The 23,551-nt window shown below is 34.8% G+C and overlaps 1 protein-coding gene across 2 annotated transcripts in view; it reads left to right on the plus strand.

Annotated features, from left to right (window-relative positions):
• The first annotated feature begins 3,634 nt into the window (after positions 1–3,634).
• The window catches only part of LOC106160836 (calcium-dependent protein kinase C), a 63,541-nt gene continuing 43,624 nt past the window's right edge, over positions 3,635–23,551 (plus strand). For both annotated transcript variants that reach the window (XM_087004057.1, XM_087004058.1), the window contains exons 1-2: positions 3,635–3,936; positions 18,015–18,046. In XM_087004057.1, coding sequence (XP_086860183.1) covers positions 3,776–3,936; positions 18,015–18,046 — 193 coding nt within the window. In that variant the 5' untranslated portion in view covers positions 3,635–3,775. The remainder of the gene's footprint in view (positions 3,937–18,014; positions 18,047–23,551) is intronic.

Consider the following 23,551-nt stretch of genomic DNA (forward strand, 5'->3'; position numbering starts at 1 on the left):
TTTTCCACCTGAACTGTCTGTTTACTTACAGTTTGGTTATTATAGGACCCAATTGACGTGTACGTATGTTTAAGGTGTATACACAGAACGTGCTTAAGACGAGCACCACATGTAACTCGGGTTCAGCCTAGTACAAAGTTAAATTTCACTTATGCCACCCAGCTGTCAGTGTCATCTTGTATACAGAATCTGCCAATCAATTTACTCTCTTAGCACAACACCTAAGAAAGTTGAAATACTTTCATTTTTTAACCATATTAGGAATCCATTACCACACTGGAAATGTATTTTTGATTGTATTAACATTAGCAGAGGGGATATGCAAGGGAAGTGCAAGACTTAAAACGCAAAATTTCCCTAGTCTTCTTTTCCTCTGGTTTTCTTAAAAACGTGTCCTGTGCTGTCCAACTGGGAGCTGGTGTGCTACATGGACTAATGGTGTTTCTTTTACATCTGCAATGTAGGCTTACAATACAACCTTACAGTTTTATTCCAAATCTTCTTTGACAGATCAATCAATCAACCAATAAATAAATAAATAAATAAATAAATATTATTGAATGGGGATCGATGTACGTAGCATTTGTAACGCTGGAGTTACATGTTGCAGCTCTGTACATATATCATTACATTTTATGCAATCATTTTGCTTGACAAACTGTCGCAGAATTCCTAAATTTAAACCCATTCATCCTGGTTGCATAGGAACTAAAGTCTCTCATTCTTTTTTTAATGGTCACGTTGGTTTAGGACTGGAATGCCTGCTCCACCCATATCCTAAATATAGCAATTTGATGTCCTTAAAAATGAAAGTTTATTCTATTAAAGGACATACTGTCCTGTTATACCAAGTAGTTCCAACCTCCATCACCAATTATAATAAATCATCAGTCATATCTCTCCCGTATATTAAAGTGGCCTTTACCGTAAATCATAATCTCACAAAAAATCAGCACACAACAATACTGCTTCGGTTTTTATTTATTTATTATTATCTGATAATCATCATTTCATTTAAATATCTTTTTACTCTCTGCACAGAATTAGAAAGTATACCCACAGTAAATTGCGTGGTAACTACATGATCCTTTTAGAGAGGTATTATCTAACTAAACCAAAGCTTCTTTCTTTATTAGGTTAAATTTGCATTTGAAATTATTTTAGTTGTACTCGTACCTCCTTGCGCCTGGTACGAAGGTCACGTACTCTGCTTAAAATCGGACACCAGTAATTAACCTGTCACAATGGAAAGTCTCCAAGCATGCAGGTTATCTGTGCTCTGTCATCACTTGTAACAACGACGCAGATCCGTGGAGATTATTTTTAATAGTCGCGACTATTGGAGTTGTGTGGGTTTGAGATTTGGATGAATGTTAATATGATAAAAAAAATTGTCGCATTTTATTGCGACTGGCGCTTTCTTTTTAACAGTCTGTGCTAAGCTCTTCAAATACTTGGAACCTATTGTCACTGTATAGATATGTCTACATGATAAGTGTCCCTTTTTTCTTTTTTGGCACACTATTGTGCAACTGGAAATTTCTTTCAATAGTCAAATGTCAACCACTTTGAATACTTGCGACGTATTATCACTGGGTTCCACACAACATCAAATTAAACCGCAAGTTATAAAAATAAATTGGTTGTATGAATTTTATCACGTCGGACTTGCTTTACATGCTTTCCGTGTCCATTATTATGATTACGTTTATTTATATATGGCTTTTATCTGGCACCAGGGCAAGACTGGATAGGCGTCAATAACATAGGCCAAACCTCTTCTATACAATAGTCCAAAGTTAATCAGTGTTTTTATCGTATGCCAGTTTGTTTTGTTAGCTATGGAATATGAGATATGGCATGTCATTGTCCGTTATCTGAATTACTGTTTGAAAAACCAGACAGTAGGGCCTAGTGATACTGTTTTAAGAGTAGAAGCACACCTATTGGTCAGTCAATCTGCATTAACGAGTTAAAATTGTTCTTCAGTGGCTATACGCAGGTTTAATTATTGATACTTATTTTCTTCCTTGTAACTTAAGTTATGGGAAAGTTATGGGAATTCTAAGGGCTCATTCCCAATGACACTAACGGTCTACGTAGATAGAACTTACCAATTCGCCGGGGCTCTTGCTGAATGCAATTAGTTTAACAGATTAAACCACCCCGAACAGGTATCCGGCCAGAGGTAGGCCTATCACTGGAACCACTGGATGTGTTCTGTAACTGATTGCGCTTGTTCAGCCACATGATTGCGTTAAGTCACAACAAACACAATGGGTCGCGAAAGGGCAGGAAACTTGAATTCTAAATAAACTCATTTGCAGACGAACCGATTACAATGGGGTTTAATTATGCATCCCATCTTCTTCAACAACAAAATCGATTATGAATGAATGAATGGGGAATTGAAGTTTAATCACATTTTTTCAGCTAGTTTTTTAAAACTAACATTGTAGGTTTTTTTTTTTTTTTAAGTAGCCACAAGACTGCCTAATGTGAATCCCTTTTCAATTTTTTTTGTTAGGTATATTGCTTTTCCACAAAAAAAAGTAATTAAGTTGTCACATTAATTCACATGGCATTTAACTGCAAATCCCAGTGTTGCACGTCGATTACAAGTACCCCGATTCAGAGCAACGCTGGAAGATAGGCCTAAGCATCAGCACCAGGAAAAAAAAATCGCACGTGTGGCCACATTCAAGTAATCCGTCTTGTAATTAATCCGGGTACGGCTGTCTGTAAAAAGCCTACCTCTACCAGGGCGACAGATTGATCTTCCACAGATATTCACAGATATGTCTCTTAGATAAATAGACGGTCATTTTGGTCTGATACCTCAGCAAATATGTCCACAATAATAACTGTGGCCCTGGTAGAGGGTATAAAAAGCCCACTGGAGTTCATAAATAAGCAAATCCTTTGGTATATTACCATCATTCTCTTCAGTAAATTGTTTAATCTGGTATGATCTTTATGCTTACCTAATTTGCTACCCGGTATATCAACAACAGGAAAGTCGTTCATTTTTTTTTTCATTTCCTCTCCACCGAAAAAGTCCTTATGCCCTTCTTATTGTCATATCTTGAATGATTAATATTCCATTTAAAATGACCAAATTTGTCTAGAAGGGCAAATATTTTTATTTTAGTTGTTTCACAATGAAATATATGGTATTTGGAAAAATAACCAATGCTGAAGACTCAGGGAAAATATGCAAATTCCCGAGATTACACATATGCCATCACATTTGCCCGTCTAGGCCTTCATCAATATTTAGTTTCCTTGAATAAACACCTTTGCGGGAAATGTCGGTCTAAAAATAACAAATATCATAATTTTGTGAGCCACAAATACCAAAACAGTCCCTTCGCTTCTTTCTAAATGTGTGACCGCATAACTTATTAACTACTAGTATAACTATCAACTGATCTGATATCTTCAAATAAATCAGAAAATCCACATTAGAGAAGTTTAATGTGAAGAAAAAGGCGTGGTACTATTGAGAATGATTCTGAGATTCTCTAAATAAAAGACGGATGTGCAAAAAATGGAATGCGTTTGGTGCGATAACGTGTTCCATTTGCAAACTCACTCAGCCCATGTATTTATATATATAGACATCGATTGCAGCCTCACTATCTGCGCCTAAAGCCGAGGGCGCTCGCCTCTCATCATAGCCGCTTCGGATACCTCGTAATATATAAGCGGTGGTGCCTTCGTATTTATTGGGTCATCGTTCCGCGAAGCACGCCCCTTACTGCTCATTCGCAACATGGCTGATGAGACGGGCGGTAGTAGTAATTTTGCGAGCAGAGGCGTCCAGAGGAAAGGAGCTCTAAGACAGAAAAACGTGTTTGTGGTGAAGGATCATAACTTTGTGCCGAGGTTTTTTAAGCAGCCGACATTCTGCAGTCATTGCAAAGATTTTATTTGGTGAGTGAAATTGTGTAGCCCAAGGGGATTCCCTCTATTCATTGACGCATGTTGACCTATTTATAGTGGCAATTGTTTATTTTTTGTAACAGCATTTAAACGTCGAGGTCATGTTTTTGAAGGGCGTAGCTTAAAATATTGATTATCACCCTCTCTATCAGACTTAGATTTGGGATAGGTGGTATGCTATACTATTCGGTAAATAAGAGGTGTTGACGCTGCAGATACATGCTTGCTATACAATCAACTTGCAACTTAATAAATGATATGAGATAAGCGATTAAGACGCTATCCCTAACGATGTCACTTTAACGAGACTCAGGTGCGAAGGCATGATATGCGATGCTTTAACACTTATCTTGGATCCCATGACGTGTCTGTGATTTGAGTCAATCTGATACTGTGAAACTTCGATTGTCTGTGCTATAGACCAGTATGTATACAGGCCGCCCATCAGTTCTATGGAGGAGGAAATATATTGCCTTTTCTATGCTGTGAAGCATAATGAAGGCAACACTATAAAATATGTGTGCTTCAATGAGTCTATATAGATTGAGTATTTGTCCTTCATGCTTATTGTACCACTTGCTAACAAGTTGTAACCATATTCGTGTGGTCTCGTATTGTGGGATATGCTCTCGTAGGGCATTTAAATGTCGTGGATGTGCATAAAATACCAATAGCACTAAAAAGCTATATGTCACATTAAATGGTTGACATCCTTGATAAATTACATGAAATCTGAGTGCATATTAGTTTCATTGTAGCAACCATGTTTGCCTAATGCAAACATAACTCGCTGTCAAAAATTTTGACATGCATGGCGGAGGTTTTTTGGGTTTTGACAATGGTTCATTCATATAGGTTAATAATGTGAAATATGTCACAGGTCAGAGATAATATGTACCTACACTGCTTTGGTTCAGAGATTAATATTTTCCCCGCGTCACTCCTATTTACAGCTTCTTTGGCTGATGACAGTGATATTTAAGCATAGCAACTCATCAAGATTTGCGTGGACAGTGAAAGCTTTATCTATAATAGTGCTTGCCATTAAATTTACCACCAACTACAGGTCAAACTGTACGGGGGATATCAGATAAAACACACAATCAAAATGCTATGTTATAAAATATAATGCAATGTGAAGCACATTTTTAAAAAATCTGGATTGCTATGGATTACAATTGAATTGTTAGAGTGTATGTAGTACAAGGCTCTTTCCCTTTGAACATTATATCTTGATGATACAGCTGTACTGATGTTTTTAGAGATTGACAACTTAATAGCCTACCTATTAGATATGAAAGAGACTTAAACGAAGCCTACTCACTTGACAGGGCCAATTAACATATCAGCAGGAAACTAACTTATGGAGAAATTGTACAAAGGAGGATAAAGCTTATTGCAGGACGTGTTCAAAAAAATGGTATAACCCGTCATAACTATATCAGTATAACTGTATCGCTAATATATATAATGGTAGATATGAAAAGCCCCTTACTTATAAAGGATGGTAAACTGCAGGTTATATCAGACAACACCACAAATCTCAGAATCAGAATGTCCCAATACATAATACAGTGCCATTTGAAACACTTTTTTGACTAGCATTCTATACTGATATGAATGACAATTTGCAATTGAACTGTTACACTGTAAACTGCTATGGCATATGAGACACGGTAAACCACAGAGTGATAAGAAGTATAGTTAAATAGTATCTCAGGTTTTTATCAGTAGAGTAATTTCAGACAAAACATATTTACAGACTGACACTCAGTGATCTGTTTGTTGATGATAAAGATAGTATGAATAAAACAATGCTGAATGGGTGTAATATCCAAATCAGAATTTAATGATAACATTGTATACTCCAAATAATAATTCTGCACTGCTTTTGAAGCAGGAGGTCAAGTAGAGATAAATAATTAATTAAAACCTGTCAACAAGCTACATCCTCCTTATACTTAATAAAAGAATAATATCATCATTTAATTCTTTCTGCATAAAATTTACCCCTAAATTGCCTTGCTAATGAGTATAAGTTAAATGATATATATACTAGTGCTGTATTGTCTAATGTGATTGAAGACTCAAAAACACAACATGCATGCACCTGCACACACACACATACACACAAACACGTTTTTATAGAAATATATATTCCATTCCCATATATATATATATATATATATAATAAAAAGAAAAAGAAACAGCAGCTATTTTGCCCTGACCGGTTTCATTCTTTCTTCTCCTGAAGAAAGAATGAAACCGGTCGGGGCAAAAAAGCTGCTGTTTCTTTTTCTTTTTAAAAAGAATGAAACTGGTCGGGGCAAAATAGCTGCTGTTTCTTTTTCTTTTTATTATATATAATATATACTCGTACAGGAAGAACAATTTTACTTTTAATATATATATATATATATATATATGAACTACGCACCTGGAAGTTGACAGAAGTGGTGGGTGAAAATTTGTTCCAAGTGGGCATGGCCAGACAAGATATATATATATATATATATATATATATATATATATATATATATAGAGTAGTTCATTCATTGGATCAGACCTTGATATAGTAGTAGTTCATTCATTTTTGGAAGATATCTCAGTCAAGTATTGCAAAACAAATTAAATCAAGAGGACAGCATTTGTCTGATAACTGTTGATATGAGGCCAGATATATCTTCACATTGGCAATATTTTTAATAGTGAATTTATGTTTTAAAAAAGAAAAGAGGGGTTCATTTTTAAAAGTCAATTTGGATATTTTCTCACTGATGGAGATATGATTTTTGCTATTTGATTTCACAGAAAACTGTATATGACATTGTGCAATGTTACACAGACATCTAGGCAACAAAGTCCGTCCTCTTTTGTGAGCTGTTCACCAGCTTCAAAATGATATTTGTCTACAGTGAAAATAATGTCATCCTTTACTCCTTGCATGGATATATCGCTGTATGGATATACATTTACTTATGTGGCAGTCCAAGTTGCTGTACTTAATAACAGTTTGAACTTACTTTGAAAAGTGTAGTCTTGTATTAAGTCCATGCCTCCCCCCCTCCCTCAATTGTTCTTATCCAGTTAATAAAAACCTCAAGGTCTGATCCAATTTGGAAAAAAAAAAAAAAAAAAAAAAACTATGAAATCTGTGAGTACACGAATAAAAGATTCACTGCACTCACATATTTAGATTCATATTTACATCTGTTTCTCTCTATCTCAGTGATTGAAACACATGCAATGGTTACAAAATCAACCTGGTATTATAAACAAATATTACACACAAGCAATGTATTGGAATGTATTTGCAGCAATATCTCCATGTATATTGAATGTATTGAGGGATTCCAGGTGGTTTGAATAATTGCTGCTAAGAGACCTACAAAGCTTGGATAGGCACAAAGATATATATATAGGAGTTATACATGAATACATGATACATCTGGACTGCAAATGGGCCTTCCTGGTTTCTGAAGGTATTTAACATGGTACGTGTGGATGGAAGAATATATATAAATATACACACATATATATACACACACACAATCAAATAAATCATTCAGCTACTGATCGTTATCAGTCAATCTGGGTTTGTACATTAATATTAGGGTGCATTACAAAGCATCATCATGTTACAGTTTATACGGTTTATATTTATTACAGTTTATATTCATTTTCTCTGGTGATACAGAGCTGATTCCATGTTCAGTTATTATTGACGATATTAACTGTATTTAAGCGTTATTTTTGACACAAATCATCACGCTTCACCTGTACATTTTGGAGGCTACTGCTTTGGCCAATACATTTTCTAGAGCTAAATTTAGAATTGGTGGTGTGCATTGTTTTTGTCTGAGCTCTTTTTTTCCTGGATTACTCTTTCTCTTTCTCTTTCAGCTTTATTGGTTTCCTTTTGCTTCTCCTTACCCCTTGTATATGTGTGTGTGTGTGTGTGTTTTCTTTCTTGTTCTTTCTTTTTTTGCAAATCTGATTTCAAGATGCAATATATCTTACTTATCATGGCACCAGACTACTTAAATGGGATTAGATTTGATATGGTGAGAAACTTAGTGCTCAAGTCCTTCTTATTTTATCCTTGTGGGATATCTGCGATGCCCATAATAAATCAACTCCTATATAAAAATTCACGAGGAAGCTTTTAGATCACAAAACGCTGTTATATATTGCTCCATCTAAGTCATGCAGGTACCCCAACTTTTTCTTTTTTGAGATAATCAAGTCACTATTTGTTTATGCGCTCTCTTTTTCTTCATGTGCTGGATAGTTCTATGCCCACAGTTTTAAATCAGTGTTCTGCTCCAAGGCCTCGACTCCACTGAATATATATTTATGAATACGCACAGTGATATGTGCACAATTTTCTGCATGAGGTATTTCAGGTGTTGGTCTATGTTCTAACAGCTTGAGGGCATCTCACCTAGTCAATTTTACTTTCTGGATACGTAAGCAAGCAAATTTTCATTGATTTATGAACATTTCTTCATTTATTTAAGGTGTACCGTATTTAAGACAATTTTACTCACAGATGAAAAGTTGGGTGTACTATTGCAACAAAATGTGATATATATGCCAGTCATTTTAGTAATGATGTTATTACCAGTTTCCTGATATTTGTACTTGCAGTCTGCAGTATATACCTATAGTATCTGTCTGCCTTCTGTCATTCATTGTTTTCCCCATTGCAAGTTTCTTTGGCTTTCATGTTCTTTTAGTGAATACATCTTTATATAATACATACATTCATGCATGTACAGATTCAAAGGCACAAACACTAACGTCTGCACATACATGCAGACATAGCTGCACATGTAAACAGTCATGCACATGCATGCATGTGTTTATGCGCGTGCACACACACACACCTAACTGATATCATTCTGTGAAATTTTATTGCCATAGAGTTTTCTTCTTTGATATAAATAAAAAAGAACAAGTGCATTACATAATTTGTTATTCTCATGATTATCTTTGCATATGTGAGTTATTATTCATTATTACTTACAATGTTAAGATCCTATGCTGCTTACTGAAAAAAAAGCTACTTCTTGAATTATTGTACACAACATGTGGTAGCGTTGTGTCTTAAAAGAGTTAATTAAGGCTCACTTGGCCAGGGTCTGTGTTTTTATGCCAGCAGATTAAAGTTTCATGCACATTGGCCTTTCTCCCAGAAATGGTATCCAGGCGATAATGAGGAGTCCTTCTGGGCGTTTTTCCTCATTCACAACATGTATGCTGTGAGCAGGGTAATGAGGTTTTACACTCGACTCATTACTATCTCAAAGGCAGAAACCAGCATGCTTTCTATGGATATCTCTTGGGGTAATTATTGATCACTTTCTAGGTGTAGTCAATTTTTTGTCACATTGATATTGCGTGATTGCAATTTCAAGCAAAGATGTGTTAAATGTATGTGAGACAAAACTCAAGCGGCTGATGGGGCCACTTTTGCAGTAAATATCATTAGGAAGTAATGTCCAGCAATATGCTTAAATGTACACCTTTTATAATGACATACAAAGTGCACCATAGGGCCCAGTAATGTGGAGAATTACATACTTCACACTACTGATTAGCTTTAAGGAATATGGCTAATGTCTTGAGAACCAATGAAGGGCTTAAACACAATCAAGTGAATAGTCCTGCTTGTCTATATGGTTAGATTTTATATATGCTGCATGATATATACCACATCCAATATCTTGATATTAATTGGCAATTATCTTTTTATTATCTGTGTACAAATTTGTTTTTTTTTATCAGGTGTTTAAGCAGCAATTGAGATAAAGCACTTGCAATGTGCTGGGTCAAGGATGCCTATTCCTTACTTCTGAGATCTAGAACTACCATATTTATCATTCTAAGAATTATGTGGGTGTCTAGCTATTCATAGCTGTTAATTCATATTTGATAGAAAACAACTAATCATTTAAGATTATTATTATTAAAACATCATTTTGAGATATATACACCGCTTCATCAGTGCACAAAAGGGGACACATGAACAAAAAAAATAGCTACAATTTGCTTATAATGGAGAGGCCTTTCCTTGTGTGCATATTGATTTGAGATCATCTATAATAGCCGTACAAAACCCCCTTTTTTTTCGAGTCTCGCAGGGTTATTTGTTTTCATTATTTTGTTAATTGACATTTTCTAGGGAAAGTAAAGTAAGAGCTGTGCAAATAAAGGAAAAAAGGTAATGTTCTGTGTTCCATTGTAGTGTGATACAGGATTTATGTTGCCTAGAATAGGACATAAATGGTTTCATTGTTAACTTCTGTGCAGAAAAAAAACATGCATTTTGTTCTTCAAACCCGGTGTTCTTCATACATACATTATCATGACATGCAATGAATTGGCCATAGCCTTTTGAAAATGATATGATGCAGAAAGGCAGCAGAGAGGTTTATTTACAGGAAAGATGTAATATACCTGGTGTTTATAGTAGCACAAGTGTCTTGCCATGTTAATCAAGACCTTATGCCTTCCATTTTGTACAGATGTTGAAAGAGATGTGTCAAAATGAATAAAGATATATTATTTTTGGATTTTAAGAATGTGTTTGACTCTATGCATGGAAGGGGGGAGGGGTGCAGCTCAAGGTGATAGGTTTTTAGTGGTATTGCATTGATTTGGGCAATTGCTACATACATAGTTTTTGAACATGCAGTGTGATGTCATGTTGTATACCCATTACATAAAAGAGTTTGATAGTCATTTTGATTTTTTAGAAATACCATAGATTTATATTTTGAAACATTAAATCATGCATAGCTAGTGTATTATGTCTGGACAAGAGACTACATTGACTTCTGCTTTCACCCACATACCCACTAAATTAAGTATTTCTGATTAAAGCTAGTGTTAATATTGAGTAAATTTAGAGTGCTCTATTAAAGTTGAAAGTATTTAAATATAATATTTGTATATATTTGTGTTGCTCACAGTTGATGAAAGGGTAGTAGTTTACAAATGACCCACAATATTGGAAATATGGTATATATAGGAGACAAGAAGGAGGGCAGGGGGTGATTTTGAGATACTATACTGACATAGAATGGGTTCGTTTTTGTAGAAAAAGAATATGTTTTACATAAAACCATAGTCAGACAGGACCTAATGAGTCTGTCCTTAAATGTACGAGTAGTGTGGTATTCCATATGTGATGTCACTGCTGGAAACGGAGAATAACAAATTATCACAGAAATGTAGTCCTCTGTATTATGTATAACCATTAGATGGCTTTATGTACCAGTATAGTGCATTTTGACTTCTGCTGCTAGATGACAGCTTACTATGGTTCATTCTAATATATAATATAATATTCTATTCTGCCAAATAACTAAATGATTTCAGCTAATTCAATGTGAAAAATTCACAGTAAACGATGAAAAATTCAATGAAAAACAGTTTAGTATGTGATATATTATTGTAGCCTATAATGAATTTGTTCAGCATTTGCCTAAAATTTACTTAACTGGTGAGATTGTATGTGGCTTTCTCTAATGTTTCGTATATATCGTTGTGGATGATATATTGCCTAATTTCACAGCTCAGGCTCTTGTTTATTTGTGTAAAAGTACAATATTTGGGATTTACTATCTCTTTGGCAAGTTAGACAGTGGCATCATGTACAGACAGTGAAGTTAAGTCATTAAAGTGAAGTTAATATTCAATGCTATAAAGCATGTCTTCAAAAAAAAAGTATAATGATAAAATAATGCAAAAGTAATGACAATGAGTATATAATCAGAAAGTTTGGAATTCAAGATGATGCCTTTGGAGACATGCCATGTCTTTCAATTTCAGCAAAAAAAAAAAAAAAAAAAAAAAAAAAAAAAAAAAAAAATATATATATATATATATATATATATATATATATATATATATATATATATATATATATAATAAAAAATAATAAATAAATAATATGTTAACCATAGAGCTGATATCCGATTTGTTAATAAGAAGAATATTTAACCTTAAAGCATTAAAGCAACAGCTCCTGAATTCTAAAATTTAACATAGTTACAGCCACCCAGGTGTTGAATAGGTAAGGTACTACATGTACACCCTGAGTTCCACAGGACATTGTGCTGTGGATTAGCCAGAGGCTTCTCATGCCTTAGTTCAAAATAAGATTTACAAAGCTTATCCTGAGAATATTTATACAACAAGAATGAGTCCTAACTTGCCAGAAGTAATTTGCTCACTATTGAAAGAACACACTTTATGCTATACTAACACAGTACCATGAAAAAACAAGTGTTCATGTATTGTCTTGAAAAATGATATTTAAACAGATTTTTTTTTGCTTCCTCTCTGTGCTATATATACCCCTCGGCCATTTTTGCTAGCCTTCATTAAAATATTTATGCCATTGCATGTGCAGTAGTTAAGTATCATACTTGTACGAAATGGAGGGATGGATAATGAAGGACCAGAAATTTGACAAAGGTGGAGTTTAAGAGCTATTCTTGGCTGACCGAGTGATTTATTTGGTTTATTCTTTTGCAATCAACTTTATTTGAGTCCTTAAAGAAACTAGTAAACATTGTTTATATGTGTTACAGGAAAACCATGCTCCTTCATATATTTAACTTTAATAGGGTGTAAGGCGTACATAGCATTTGGCTTTAAGTTTCGATGCCAGGCACCAGCATTTCAGTAGGTTGATATGATACAAGTGTTCATTTAACAAAGCAGTAAATTGTGACTGCTGAGCAATCTGAATGTCTAGAGTCAGTTCAAAAGAGAGCCTTGAGGATTATATGCCCTGGTCTCAGTTATGTTGATGCCTTAACAGTTTGTAACATTGACACCCTAGACAAACGTAGAGATTTTATACAAAATTACAAAATCATGAAAAGTTAGGTCATTTATTGCTTGAAAGAAACACCCATCCTCTAAGAAACAACACCAAATTTTTACAACCAAAAGTGAAGACTGAACTTTTTAAAAATTCCTTTATTAATTATTTTCTTTTTAATTTGTAGTAATTTATGAATGCCTTTTTAATTTGTAGTATTTTCGGAATAATTTATTGTTTTATAATTTAAAGTTCATTGTTAATCTTCTTTTAAACAAACTTTGTACCAGTACAACTTCAACCTTAGGGTTGCAATTTTACCTAATAAACTATTATTATACAATTCTTCAACTCTGGATAGATATCTTTATGAATGGAGTTATAATGTTCAATTTTAAGAAGTAGCTTAATATTTTCTCAGGATTGTCATCATGTGGTTTTCCAAGAGGATAGCATAGAGCATACAAGTGAAGGACACTTCAACATTGCCTCAAATCCTTTCAATTGATGTATGAATGGTTCTGAGAAATGATGAACATCCTTTTTTCTCAGAAAGTTGAATGTAGTAGTAATGCTTGGCCTGCGGTAAAGATTCAAGGGGTTCAAGGTTCGTCATATCGGGTTGACATTCACTCCCACGTTTGACATTTTGTCAGCCGTTTCATTCATTACTTCCCTGTGCAATTATATGAGGTGAAAAAGAGACAAACATAGCTGTAGGCTGGCAGTTTACTACATTTCCAATTGAAGTACCCAAATAAGATAAGGAGTTCAGTACAACATGAGTTGTAAATTAAATATGTTAAACTGCACAGAAAGAGGAATTGAGATAGGTTACAATAAAAAGTTCAAATATAATAAAAATTGACCTAATGAGAATTAAGGCGGCACATGTGTATAGTACACATATATGTACATACGTATGTTAAATGTGCAGTTTAATTGAAGGTATGAAATGCTGAGAGAGTCAGTTTCAAGAGGTTTAAAACTCAGGAATATCCTTTAAGTACCTGTAATAGGTTCTTCCAACAACATCTTGCTAAAATGGTTATTATCACTCCAATACATATCCAATATCTGAATGCCTGTGACACACATTAAAGAAATATAACATAAGTGTAGGCATTAAAATGGGATTCACTCTCCAATAGGCTGTTTGTGAGTTTAAAACACTTTTTGGAAAAAGATGACAAAATTGAAGTGATATATGAAGAGGAAAGAGGGATATATATGGAGAGGTGTATTTTGGAGAGACAGGGAGGTCTATAGTGGAAATGACAACAAAACTGCAAAAATTACTGAACATCGGAGACAGTAATTAAATCAGCATTGAGTGAACACAATGAAACAACAGGACACAGAAGAGCCAGTGTCAAGAGAAATGATGGAGCCACTTTCTGTGACCTCTGTTTGCTACTAAATTTTCTATGGAAGTAACATAGATGGTCAGGGAAGGGGGGTGTAACTGCACTTCTAGGTATTGTTACATGATCAAATGCGGTCAATTATTTTAGTGAGTTGATCTCTTAACCCGTCAATTCATTCTGCCATATTGAATACTAGTAAGTCTTCATTTCTTGGAACTCAGCTTATGAATCAATTTAGTTGCGTGAAAAAGCTCATCGTACTTTGAATGCTTCAAATAATACATTTTTATCTCTCTTTCACAATAATAATATGTAAAATATTAATTGAGTATTGATTTTAAAGCCCCATAAAAACACATGTCAAACTAATTTCATTAGAAGTTATTGGACTATTTCTGTCCCACGGTTGCACATTATGAATGGTTAAGTTGCTGATATCATACACTACAGAACACTATGCTTGATTTTCCATTCCCATATGCTGGGGTTCACTCACACAACACTGCAAAATGGGCAGATTTGCTACTTTTGATGGAATCTAACTTGTTTCGTGATGCTTGAGATACCCAATTTGGACCAGTATTAACAGAAATTTTTCGCTGAAATAAGACAGGAGAATAGAGGATTGATTGAGCCTGTCGTTTTTTCACATGCAATGTTGCATGGTGGTGGGTCTGGTTTATGTGACCCTACCATGCATTTTGTTTTGTTTGTTCAACAATAAACTTTTGAAAGTTCTCAATGTATTTTGATTTCAAAATTTGCAATCATGTGATAAACCAGTTATAGACTTGATAGTTTTTTGGTCACCTCTTGGTTGAGTACAACCCTTAACTGGGATACATTGAAGCCAAAGGACTGAACCTAGCTGAGAGGTGACTTCAGCCAAAGTCAATAATTGTATACTATTATATACAACTGCCACTGTAACATCTTTGATCTCGTTCCCCAATAGAGGTGTCTTGTAATTTTTAGCTGTTGTTGGGAAAACCTTATTACTTTGAGTGCATAAGCTAATGATTAAAATTCTTTGCTGATGATTGGACTTCCCTACTATGCATCTAGCTACTACGTACATACATGTACTTTTTAAACAAGGCAAAATTTTCCCCACTTTTTGTCCATGTTGATTTATCAGTAACACACTACATAACATTCCTTGCATTTTCACTTCACATAAAAATAATTTCTGAACAGAAGTTATAATTTTATTACATAAAGAGAATGTATTATGACTTAAAATGGGATTTATGACAATGAAAAGTTATTGAATGGTGTTGATCTGCAGTGATAAACATATCATTTGAAGGTTTTCAAATGACTTTAGTTGGTTATCTAAGATGTTAATGATTATTTTTCAGCTGAATAGTTAAGGGTTGGTGACTATGTTGTTATCAATGTGGAAAATACCATTAATGTAAAAAAAATTAGGGATCCTCTCTATTCATGGACATCTTTTTGTTTTTGCCAGAAACAGAAAATATTTTGGAAGTTATATGAAGTATCTCACTCTGCTCCCTAGAAAGGCTTGTCTTTTTATTATGAGATTTTACTAAGGGCATTTTATGTGAGATATAGCACAGTGATAATAGTAGTAAGGTTTAATAAGTGAAAAAAGTGCCCAAAAGTATTTTGTTGTAGAAATGTTCAAGGTTTAACATGATTCATTTTTATTCATACTGGATGTGCATTATCACTCTGACATACACCCACTTTTATATATGAAATCCCCAGATATATATATAATAAGATATTGGGTCAGTCACCGATTTTTTGTCACTATAATTGGCCAGTGATGTTTCATTTTATTCTCAGCAAGTGCCATTGAGACCGAGAAATGTGAGCCAAATTATTTTCAATTTCCTCCATTCCCACTTTGGCACTGTTTTTGATGAATATGCATTAGTTTAATTGAACATATCTAGACCATTTGTGGTTTGGCAGTCATTCTAGAATCATCTAGAATAGTTGATGTAGGGACTTTTTCTACCAACTTTTTAAAGCTGTATATCAAATAATATTTGGACAATATTTTCTTTTTTCCTGGAAAGTTTGTCGTGTAGGTAAATTTTATGGTAGAAATGAGCTCCTTACCTTCAGTCTGGTTGTGTTGTTGAGCATATTAATTATGGAAACAAAGGGCAATAACGTCTTATCAGGTGGAAATGGAGAATGAACTTTTTCAGGCCTCATAAACGATAATTGTCATTTGTGATCCCAAGATTTGTCAATTAATGAGTCAAAATGTGATTGATTTCATGGCATGAACATAAAATACTTGTCGTGAGCACTGCATATTTTTGGCCAGCTTTCAACCAGGTCTTTTGTGGTTTACTTGTAGTCTGGTTCTTTTTCTCAACCCTAAACTATTTACTGCAAACTGCATGTTTGAGCTTTCTCGATTCCAAGTCAAAGAAGAGTGACATTTTCTCCTCTTTCTATGAATCAATTTTATCATTAGAAAAGTAAATAAAAAGCCTCAAAACAAATCATACTCATCTATTACTGTAATCTACTAAGTATACACTGCATTTTAATTTCAGATTAATTGCTCTCAATAATCTCTGGCACATTTGACACTTTTAATGTTACTGTCGCCTTGCACTTTCCTAATAAACATCAGAAAAAAAAAAGGAAAAATGCATGTTACTTATTATTCTCTAACTTTCAGGAATGATTCACAGGAATAAAATACAGTTCAAGTATGAAAACGAACCTGATTGGATAATTATTCTTCAAGCTATGATCAAAGATTTTGGGAAATTTTTATTTTTCACACATTGACATTTTCAGCTTGTCAGTTTCAGTTCCTGTGGGTATGAAGCCACATTGTCACTAGCCTCAGAATATACAGTGTTTAATTCTACTACCAGTAGCATGCCCACACATTATATATGGTCCAGATACTGTATGACATACATGTGCACTATGCGCTAAATTGTTTTAAGTGTGCCTAGCGATTTCAGAGATATTCAAGATTATTTAGTCTTTTCCCAGTACCCGTATCAGACTTAATGTCTGCAAGCACCAGTATAATTGATATGATTATATACCTGAACATTTTTTGAGAGATCTGGTAAATTGCCATTGGTTGATGATGACATTAAGGATTCCATCAAAGTTTTATTCTGCCTGCTGTCATCACCAGAGTAAAATGGATTGGCAGTATGAAAAATAATGTAGATAATAAGGGCTGAATAAGTCTTTTTACACTAATCAATTAGGATTGATATCGGTTGGTCTACTGGGAGCTGCAGAGAGTCTCCTATATAGTAAGGGTGCAGAACAAAAATTCTTTTGGGCCACTCAATACATGGAGTTTGCATTGAAAGATAAACTTAATTTTTTGTTTAAAAAATTATAAGGTTACATTTAGTAAGTAGACTGTCAGACTACTTACCATTGCAGAAGTACACTAGTGTTGGATAGTTGGTGAATATTTGATTTGTGCCATAATTTCACTATGTGATTTTAAATCTTACATCGGACAGTCCGGTTGCATGGTGAGGTCGGTCAAACTATTTCCAGTTTAGTTTAGAAAACTATAAAATCGCTTTTTGGAAGCCATTTGCATTGAATATTTTGACTTGCAATCCATCTATCAACAACATAATATGAAAACCTAGATCATCTTATCCGAAAATTTAGTTCCTGTGTGTTTTTCAGGAATCTGGAACAACATGCACTTACATGTACTCCTATTGCTTAATGGCAATCATTTTCCTTGTTGCATCAGAAAGTCTAATTTCACACATGCACTAACAATGTCAAATTGCTAAGCTGTCTCAGAAATGAGGTTTTCGGCTTTGATCGACTGCTGATAGGTGTTTGTTCTAATGACAATGCTTTTTTTCTCTTTCCAGGGGCTTTGGCAAACAGGGATTCCAATGCAATGGTAAGTCTTTCTGCACCGCTGAGAATTTAAGTCCTGGGTCTAAGAAAAAATAACATAAACAAAAAATAATAAAATAAAAATAAAAAATAAAAATAAAGCATAAAACACATTAAAGAAATGTTTGGAACAGCACTGTACAAGTGTGAACAAGAGCATTTTTTGGAAAAAACTTTTATATATGATGTTGGTCTTTGTGAAAGAGCATCTTATAAAGACCATTCCCAAACCCTATCATACTAACTGTGGATCGATCTATCTCTGAGGGGATTCTTGCTAAATTGCAATTGACTTAAATGACTTCACTGTCTGTAATGGCTACTGAAGCTGCTAGGGGATAATTAATTATCGTTTAGCAGCTTCAGTAGGCATGACAGACATCTAAGTTGCTTAAGCTGAAAGCAATTTAGCGAGAAACCCCTCGGAGATAGAACGATCATGTTCGATTGATCTAGATATGGGAACCCAGTCATAGCCAAGAAAGATATTGAAAAAGCTTTGTTTTTGTAAGAAGAAGCAATCTTCACTGTGCTTCATAGTACAAGCCTAATGTGTCCTAAATGGAATGTATACAAATACCATCAAAACCAGGTAAAGTAGTTGTGCATAGATAAGATAGTTAATCTGCTAAATCAGTTAGGTATCTGAAGAAAGCTTTGTTTTACAACAGCTCAATAATGATAATGTGTTTGGAAAAAGGTAAAAATGGTAATTTAATGGTCCAAAATACTCCCATTCAGACATTTTTAGAATTGCTTTTTATCCTCTAAATGTCCAATATAAAGTTCGACCTTTTCTTTCATTCAAATCATCTTAGGCCACTTTCAGAACAGTGGAGTGACTAGGAAGAGGATCAAATATGGTTGACAAACTTGAATACTTCCCCACGGGGAATCTATTCAGCGTCTATTAGTGGATTAGACGACAAGCTTTTAATGGGTCGCCATATTTGACCCGCAGACTAATTAGGCCACTGTTCTGAATGGGGCCTTGGTCAGTTCAAGTCCAGTCTCTTGTCTAGTTCAGTTTGACCACCTTTTCTCACTTTTCCTCACTTATACCACTGAACCACCACTTGGCATCTAGCCTTTAATAAATGATTTTGTATTTTTAGTGAAGTTAAGATCAGTCGGTAAGAAAACTTTGAGACCAGGAAAAAATGGCACTTTTTGCCTTGATGTACTTCATTCCTAGCAGTAGTAGTACATGTAGTCACGTGTTTTTTCTCTCTACCTCCGCATAAATAGACAGGATATTATAAAATCAAGTTTGCAAAAAAAAAAAAAAAAAAAAACTTAATGTCCTCTAAGTTAACATCAAAAATTGTGACATTGTTGTCACCTGACATCATTGCCACAGATAGATATAAAATGTTTCCTCTGATTGATAAAAAATTCTGCAACTGTGTCATCAATCAAGGTTAGGTTGGGTGAATCTGATGTCCTTACATTTCAAGAATGTAAGATCATAATCTATGCTCATTCTGTAACAATAATAATGCATGATTGCATGTGGGTCTGTACGTGATCTATTGAGCTATACAGACCCATTTGCAAGGTTTTCTTTCAATTTTGTCAAAGCCTGTTGAAGGCAATGTAGCAGAAAATGCAAAACTGGTAGCCTGCTTCCTCCTCTTTTATTTATGTATGGTTTTCCAGAAAATCGGTTTCTGCCACTTAATTTGTACTTCATGATAACCTGCACTGGGTCTGAGCAAATGTGGGAATTAATCAGAATCTTATTGTCCCACTATTAGAAGGGGGGGGGGAGTAATTGGTGTCATACCTTTATTAATATTCACAGGTTAGCATTTTTAATGAGGGGAAGTAAGCTATTGTACATGTATCACAGGTGCTATATATGATATTTTATCCCATACTTTGTTAGTGAAAATGGGAGCAGGATAACAAGGTCTTTGAGGACCTACAATATAAATCCCTGTTTGCACCTGTTTGGCAAGCACCTATTTATCTCCCTTAGTATATTTGGTTACTCAAGTGGATATCTGAAAGGTGTTTACAAGTTGGAGAATGATAGTGCTGTAGATTATGAACCTCTTTCCCTGCCACCAAGAGAACTTTTATTTTATTAGTATTTCTTTATTTTTCATGAATTGTATCTTTGATCAGGAAGCGGAACTGAAATAAGAGGAACTACATGTCTCTTCCTTATACAAAATAGAAGTATTATGAAAAATGGATACGTAATTTAAATCGAAAGTGTAGTCATTTGCAAAGATGTCTGCACAAAATGAAAGTCAGATTTTCTTTAGATCTCATAAGTGGGACCTGTGTCAGAAGAGGACTTTGCTAGAAAATTGTTTTAAGCTTTAAGACTAAAATTTTACACTATGTTGACCCATTCAGATTGAAGTTTTGAATGAAATTTTCATCAAAATCAAAGATATGCATTGTTGGATATCATTAATTGTGATGCATTTAAGAAACACATTTCTTGATGAAACATTGAAATGCCATAATAACTGTCAGGATTTTGATTTGATAAAGGACTGTCAAAGAAGGCAATGGACCATCAAATACAATAAAAAATGACATTAAATTAAAAAAAGTTGTACTGATGAATATTTATCTCCCTGTGTAGCTTCATGAGGTAGAGAAATCTTTTCCACAAATTAAGTGCAGTTTTTTTTTTTTTTTTTTTTTTTTTTTTTTTTTTTTTTTTTTTTGCAAAAAATTAAGAGATATTTTCTTTTTAGATGTGCCACTTCTAGTGCATTGCTCTATTTAGAATCGGAAGTAGAGGGTGCAGTCCAACAGTGCATAACTTTTTATATTCACATATGACACTGGCCTTTCCTTTCACTTAATGAAAAATTATGGTGGCTGTCAGATAGCTGAGCAACTATGAATAATTAATTGAAGGGTGTGTTTGTGTGTGGAGCAGATGAGCCACAATTTGATCTAATTGTGATACTGAAAATCAATGGCCAATGAGACATTGCAGGTGCTGGTTTGTGAACGGAACCACTTGGTATTTTTGTAGAAAATGAACTCACTACAAGATCTATTGTTCTCATAATTTAAACATTGACTGGTGTTTGTGCTGTTAATCTAATGGTTAATTGGTTTGATTTTGTACTGATTACAGGCACTGTGACATTCACTTTTTCACTGATATCATTGTTCTTGTGTGACTCTTCATATAAATGACGAAGTCATAAAATTGGCTTCTGCCTTGGAGTTAAGTGAAATTGGGTTTAAAAATGCCAGAATCATGCAATGTCATGAAATGATGTGATCTAATCTATTAAAAGCTTTTTAGGAGATTAATTTGCAGGTGTGTCCATTTTGCCCCAAAGTAATTTTTTGTAAAAGCTAACTATGAATAATTCATTAAATGAATGTTACTTATGGCATTTGTTTTACATCTGGGAGCGCCATTGACCATGAGGAGCAATTGGGAATTTTCACAGCCTTAATAATCTATGAACTACTGGTAAGTGCTGTCGTTGAAATGACAACATGACTTCATAGCACTAGGCAAAATTATTTTTTGTGTATTGTTTATTCTTGTAGAAAGGAGGAAAGGTTTTTATGGTGTTTTTCTCCCTTTTTTTGTAAAAAACAACAAGGGTATAACGATAAAATAATCTTAATTTATTTTTATACTTAAAATGAGTAAGATGCCCCCCCCCCAAAAAAAAAAAAAAATCATTCAAGTTGCACAGTAAAAAATTTGGAAACAAAGCCTCATAATAAACAATAGCAGCATACTTGCATATTATTTTTTTTATTCCAAGAGAATAGAGTTTCCCTTGAGCTGAAGTTAACTAGATGCTGTTAAAAGGCAGCAATACATGCGTTTACATAGCCTTGCCACCCTATTAGCTTGCCTCCTTCCGCCATGACAAGTCATAGTGTCAGTTCCATTTTACTTTATCATTTTTCTGTGCTAAAATGAAGTATATTATTCTTCAGAAGCTGGACTGCATGGGTTTTATAGATTTAGGGTCTTATAAGTATAGTAAGCTATTATTCCATGCCACTGGCCTGAATGTAGTTTTTTTTTTTGTGTGTGTGTGTCATTACGTTATTCAGGAAATCTTTCCATTACTCAATACTTACCCTTTGATGCCTTTGATTTAGTTCTTACACAAGGACCTCTATCATACACTAGAGGAAATTGCATCTTGGAAGCTGTAAATGATATCTCGTGTGTTGTCTTATCTAGCCATCTTCCACTTGGGGCAAGAGTCAGTGGCCGCATTCAAAGCCAGACTAACTTGAACCCTGCATTGACTTATTATTAGAATTTACTTTTCCCCACTACACCACTGATGAGCCACTGCAGGGGCAGATTCAGAGATATTTTCTGACAGTCTTCCAAGCTATCCGTCCTCCATTTTTGACCATCTTCCGACAGAAAAAATTAGATGCCCATCAATATAAACTTGAGGATTCCTGACCGTCTTTTGGAAGACCCAGAAGAGGGTTACCGTCTGCCCCTTCACTGTGTCTATTCATTTGTAGCGAAGTGGGGGAAACTAAGTATGTAAGGAAATACAAAAAATATCAGTAATGGTGAGGAATTTATCAGCGGGTTGTGGGGAAATTTGTAAGACTGATGGGAACAGCAATAAATCTGTGAAGATAGTGTGGTAATGGCAGTACTGCTCATAATGGCATGTGGTAGTTTGGGAATCCTGATCTAGGCATGTCTCCCCTGGGGCCAGTTACTGACTCCCTTGGGGCCAGTCACTGACTCCCCTGAGGCCAGTCACTGACTTTGTTCATGGCCAGGCTAATTTGAACCTGAATTTGACTGATGAGCAGACATGCTTTTAATCTGACTTTTTTTTTCACTGCCGTGTTATATAACTTTCTGTCCTCCATATTGCTTTTGGCTCCATCAAAATTAATAACAAAAAGAACAAGAAAAATTAAAGCAAATATTGGGTTTTATTTCCCTCAAAAAAGGAGAAATGAAAATAATCATAAACAGAATTATTTGAATTTGACTTATATTAAAGTTGAATTGTCTGTTATGGAGAGGGTTAACTGAGGTCCGGAAGCTTGTCCTCCATACTGGCTGGGATGATTTTGGCCACTGGAGGGATTGGTCTGTACTCATAGGGTTTTTTGAATTTGTCACTGGACTCTGGGTCTTCATTGGCTCCAACTGGCTGCTTGTAGGAGACTGTAGGTGACTTGGCCTCTGCATCCCAGTTGGAGTCTGATGAGTACACCAGGCTTCTGGCGCTTGTTCTTGCTGTTGGGCTGGGTAGATCTTCTCTCTCCAGGGACAACAAACAGGCCTACCCAACTACGGCACCGAACGATCCCGAATTCGCTGGTAGATTGGACCACATTACCCGTTTTCAAGGTGTGGGTCAGTACACATTTCACAGTATCATACCCAGGAACAAATTTTGAGATGAGATGCACTTCTTTCCAACCCCGCTGAGAATCATCACTATCATATCAAGTGCTAGGCAAGAGTGGTGTTACATCTGAGACCCCATTCCCACAGATTTTAGATCGATCTATC

Source organism: Lingula anatina, chromosome 2 (assembly GCF_051362555.1).
Source record: "Lingula anatina isolate TDL-2025a chromosome 2, LinAna3.0, whole genome shotgun sequence".
NCBI lineage: Eukaryota > Metazoa > Brachiopoda > Lingulata > Lingulida > Lingulidae > Lingula > Lingula anatina.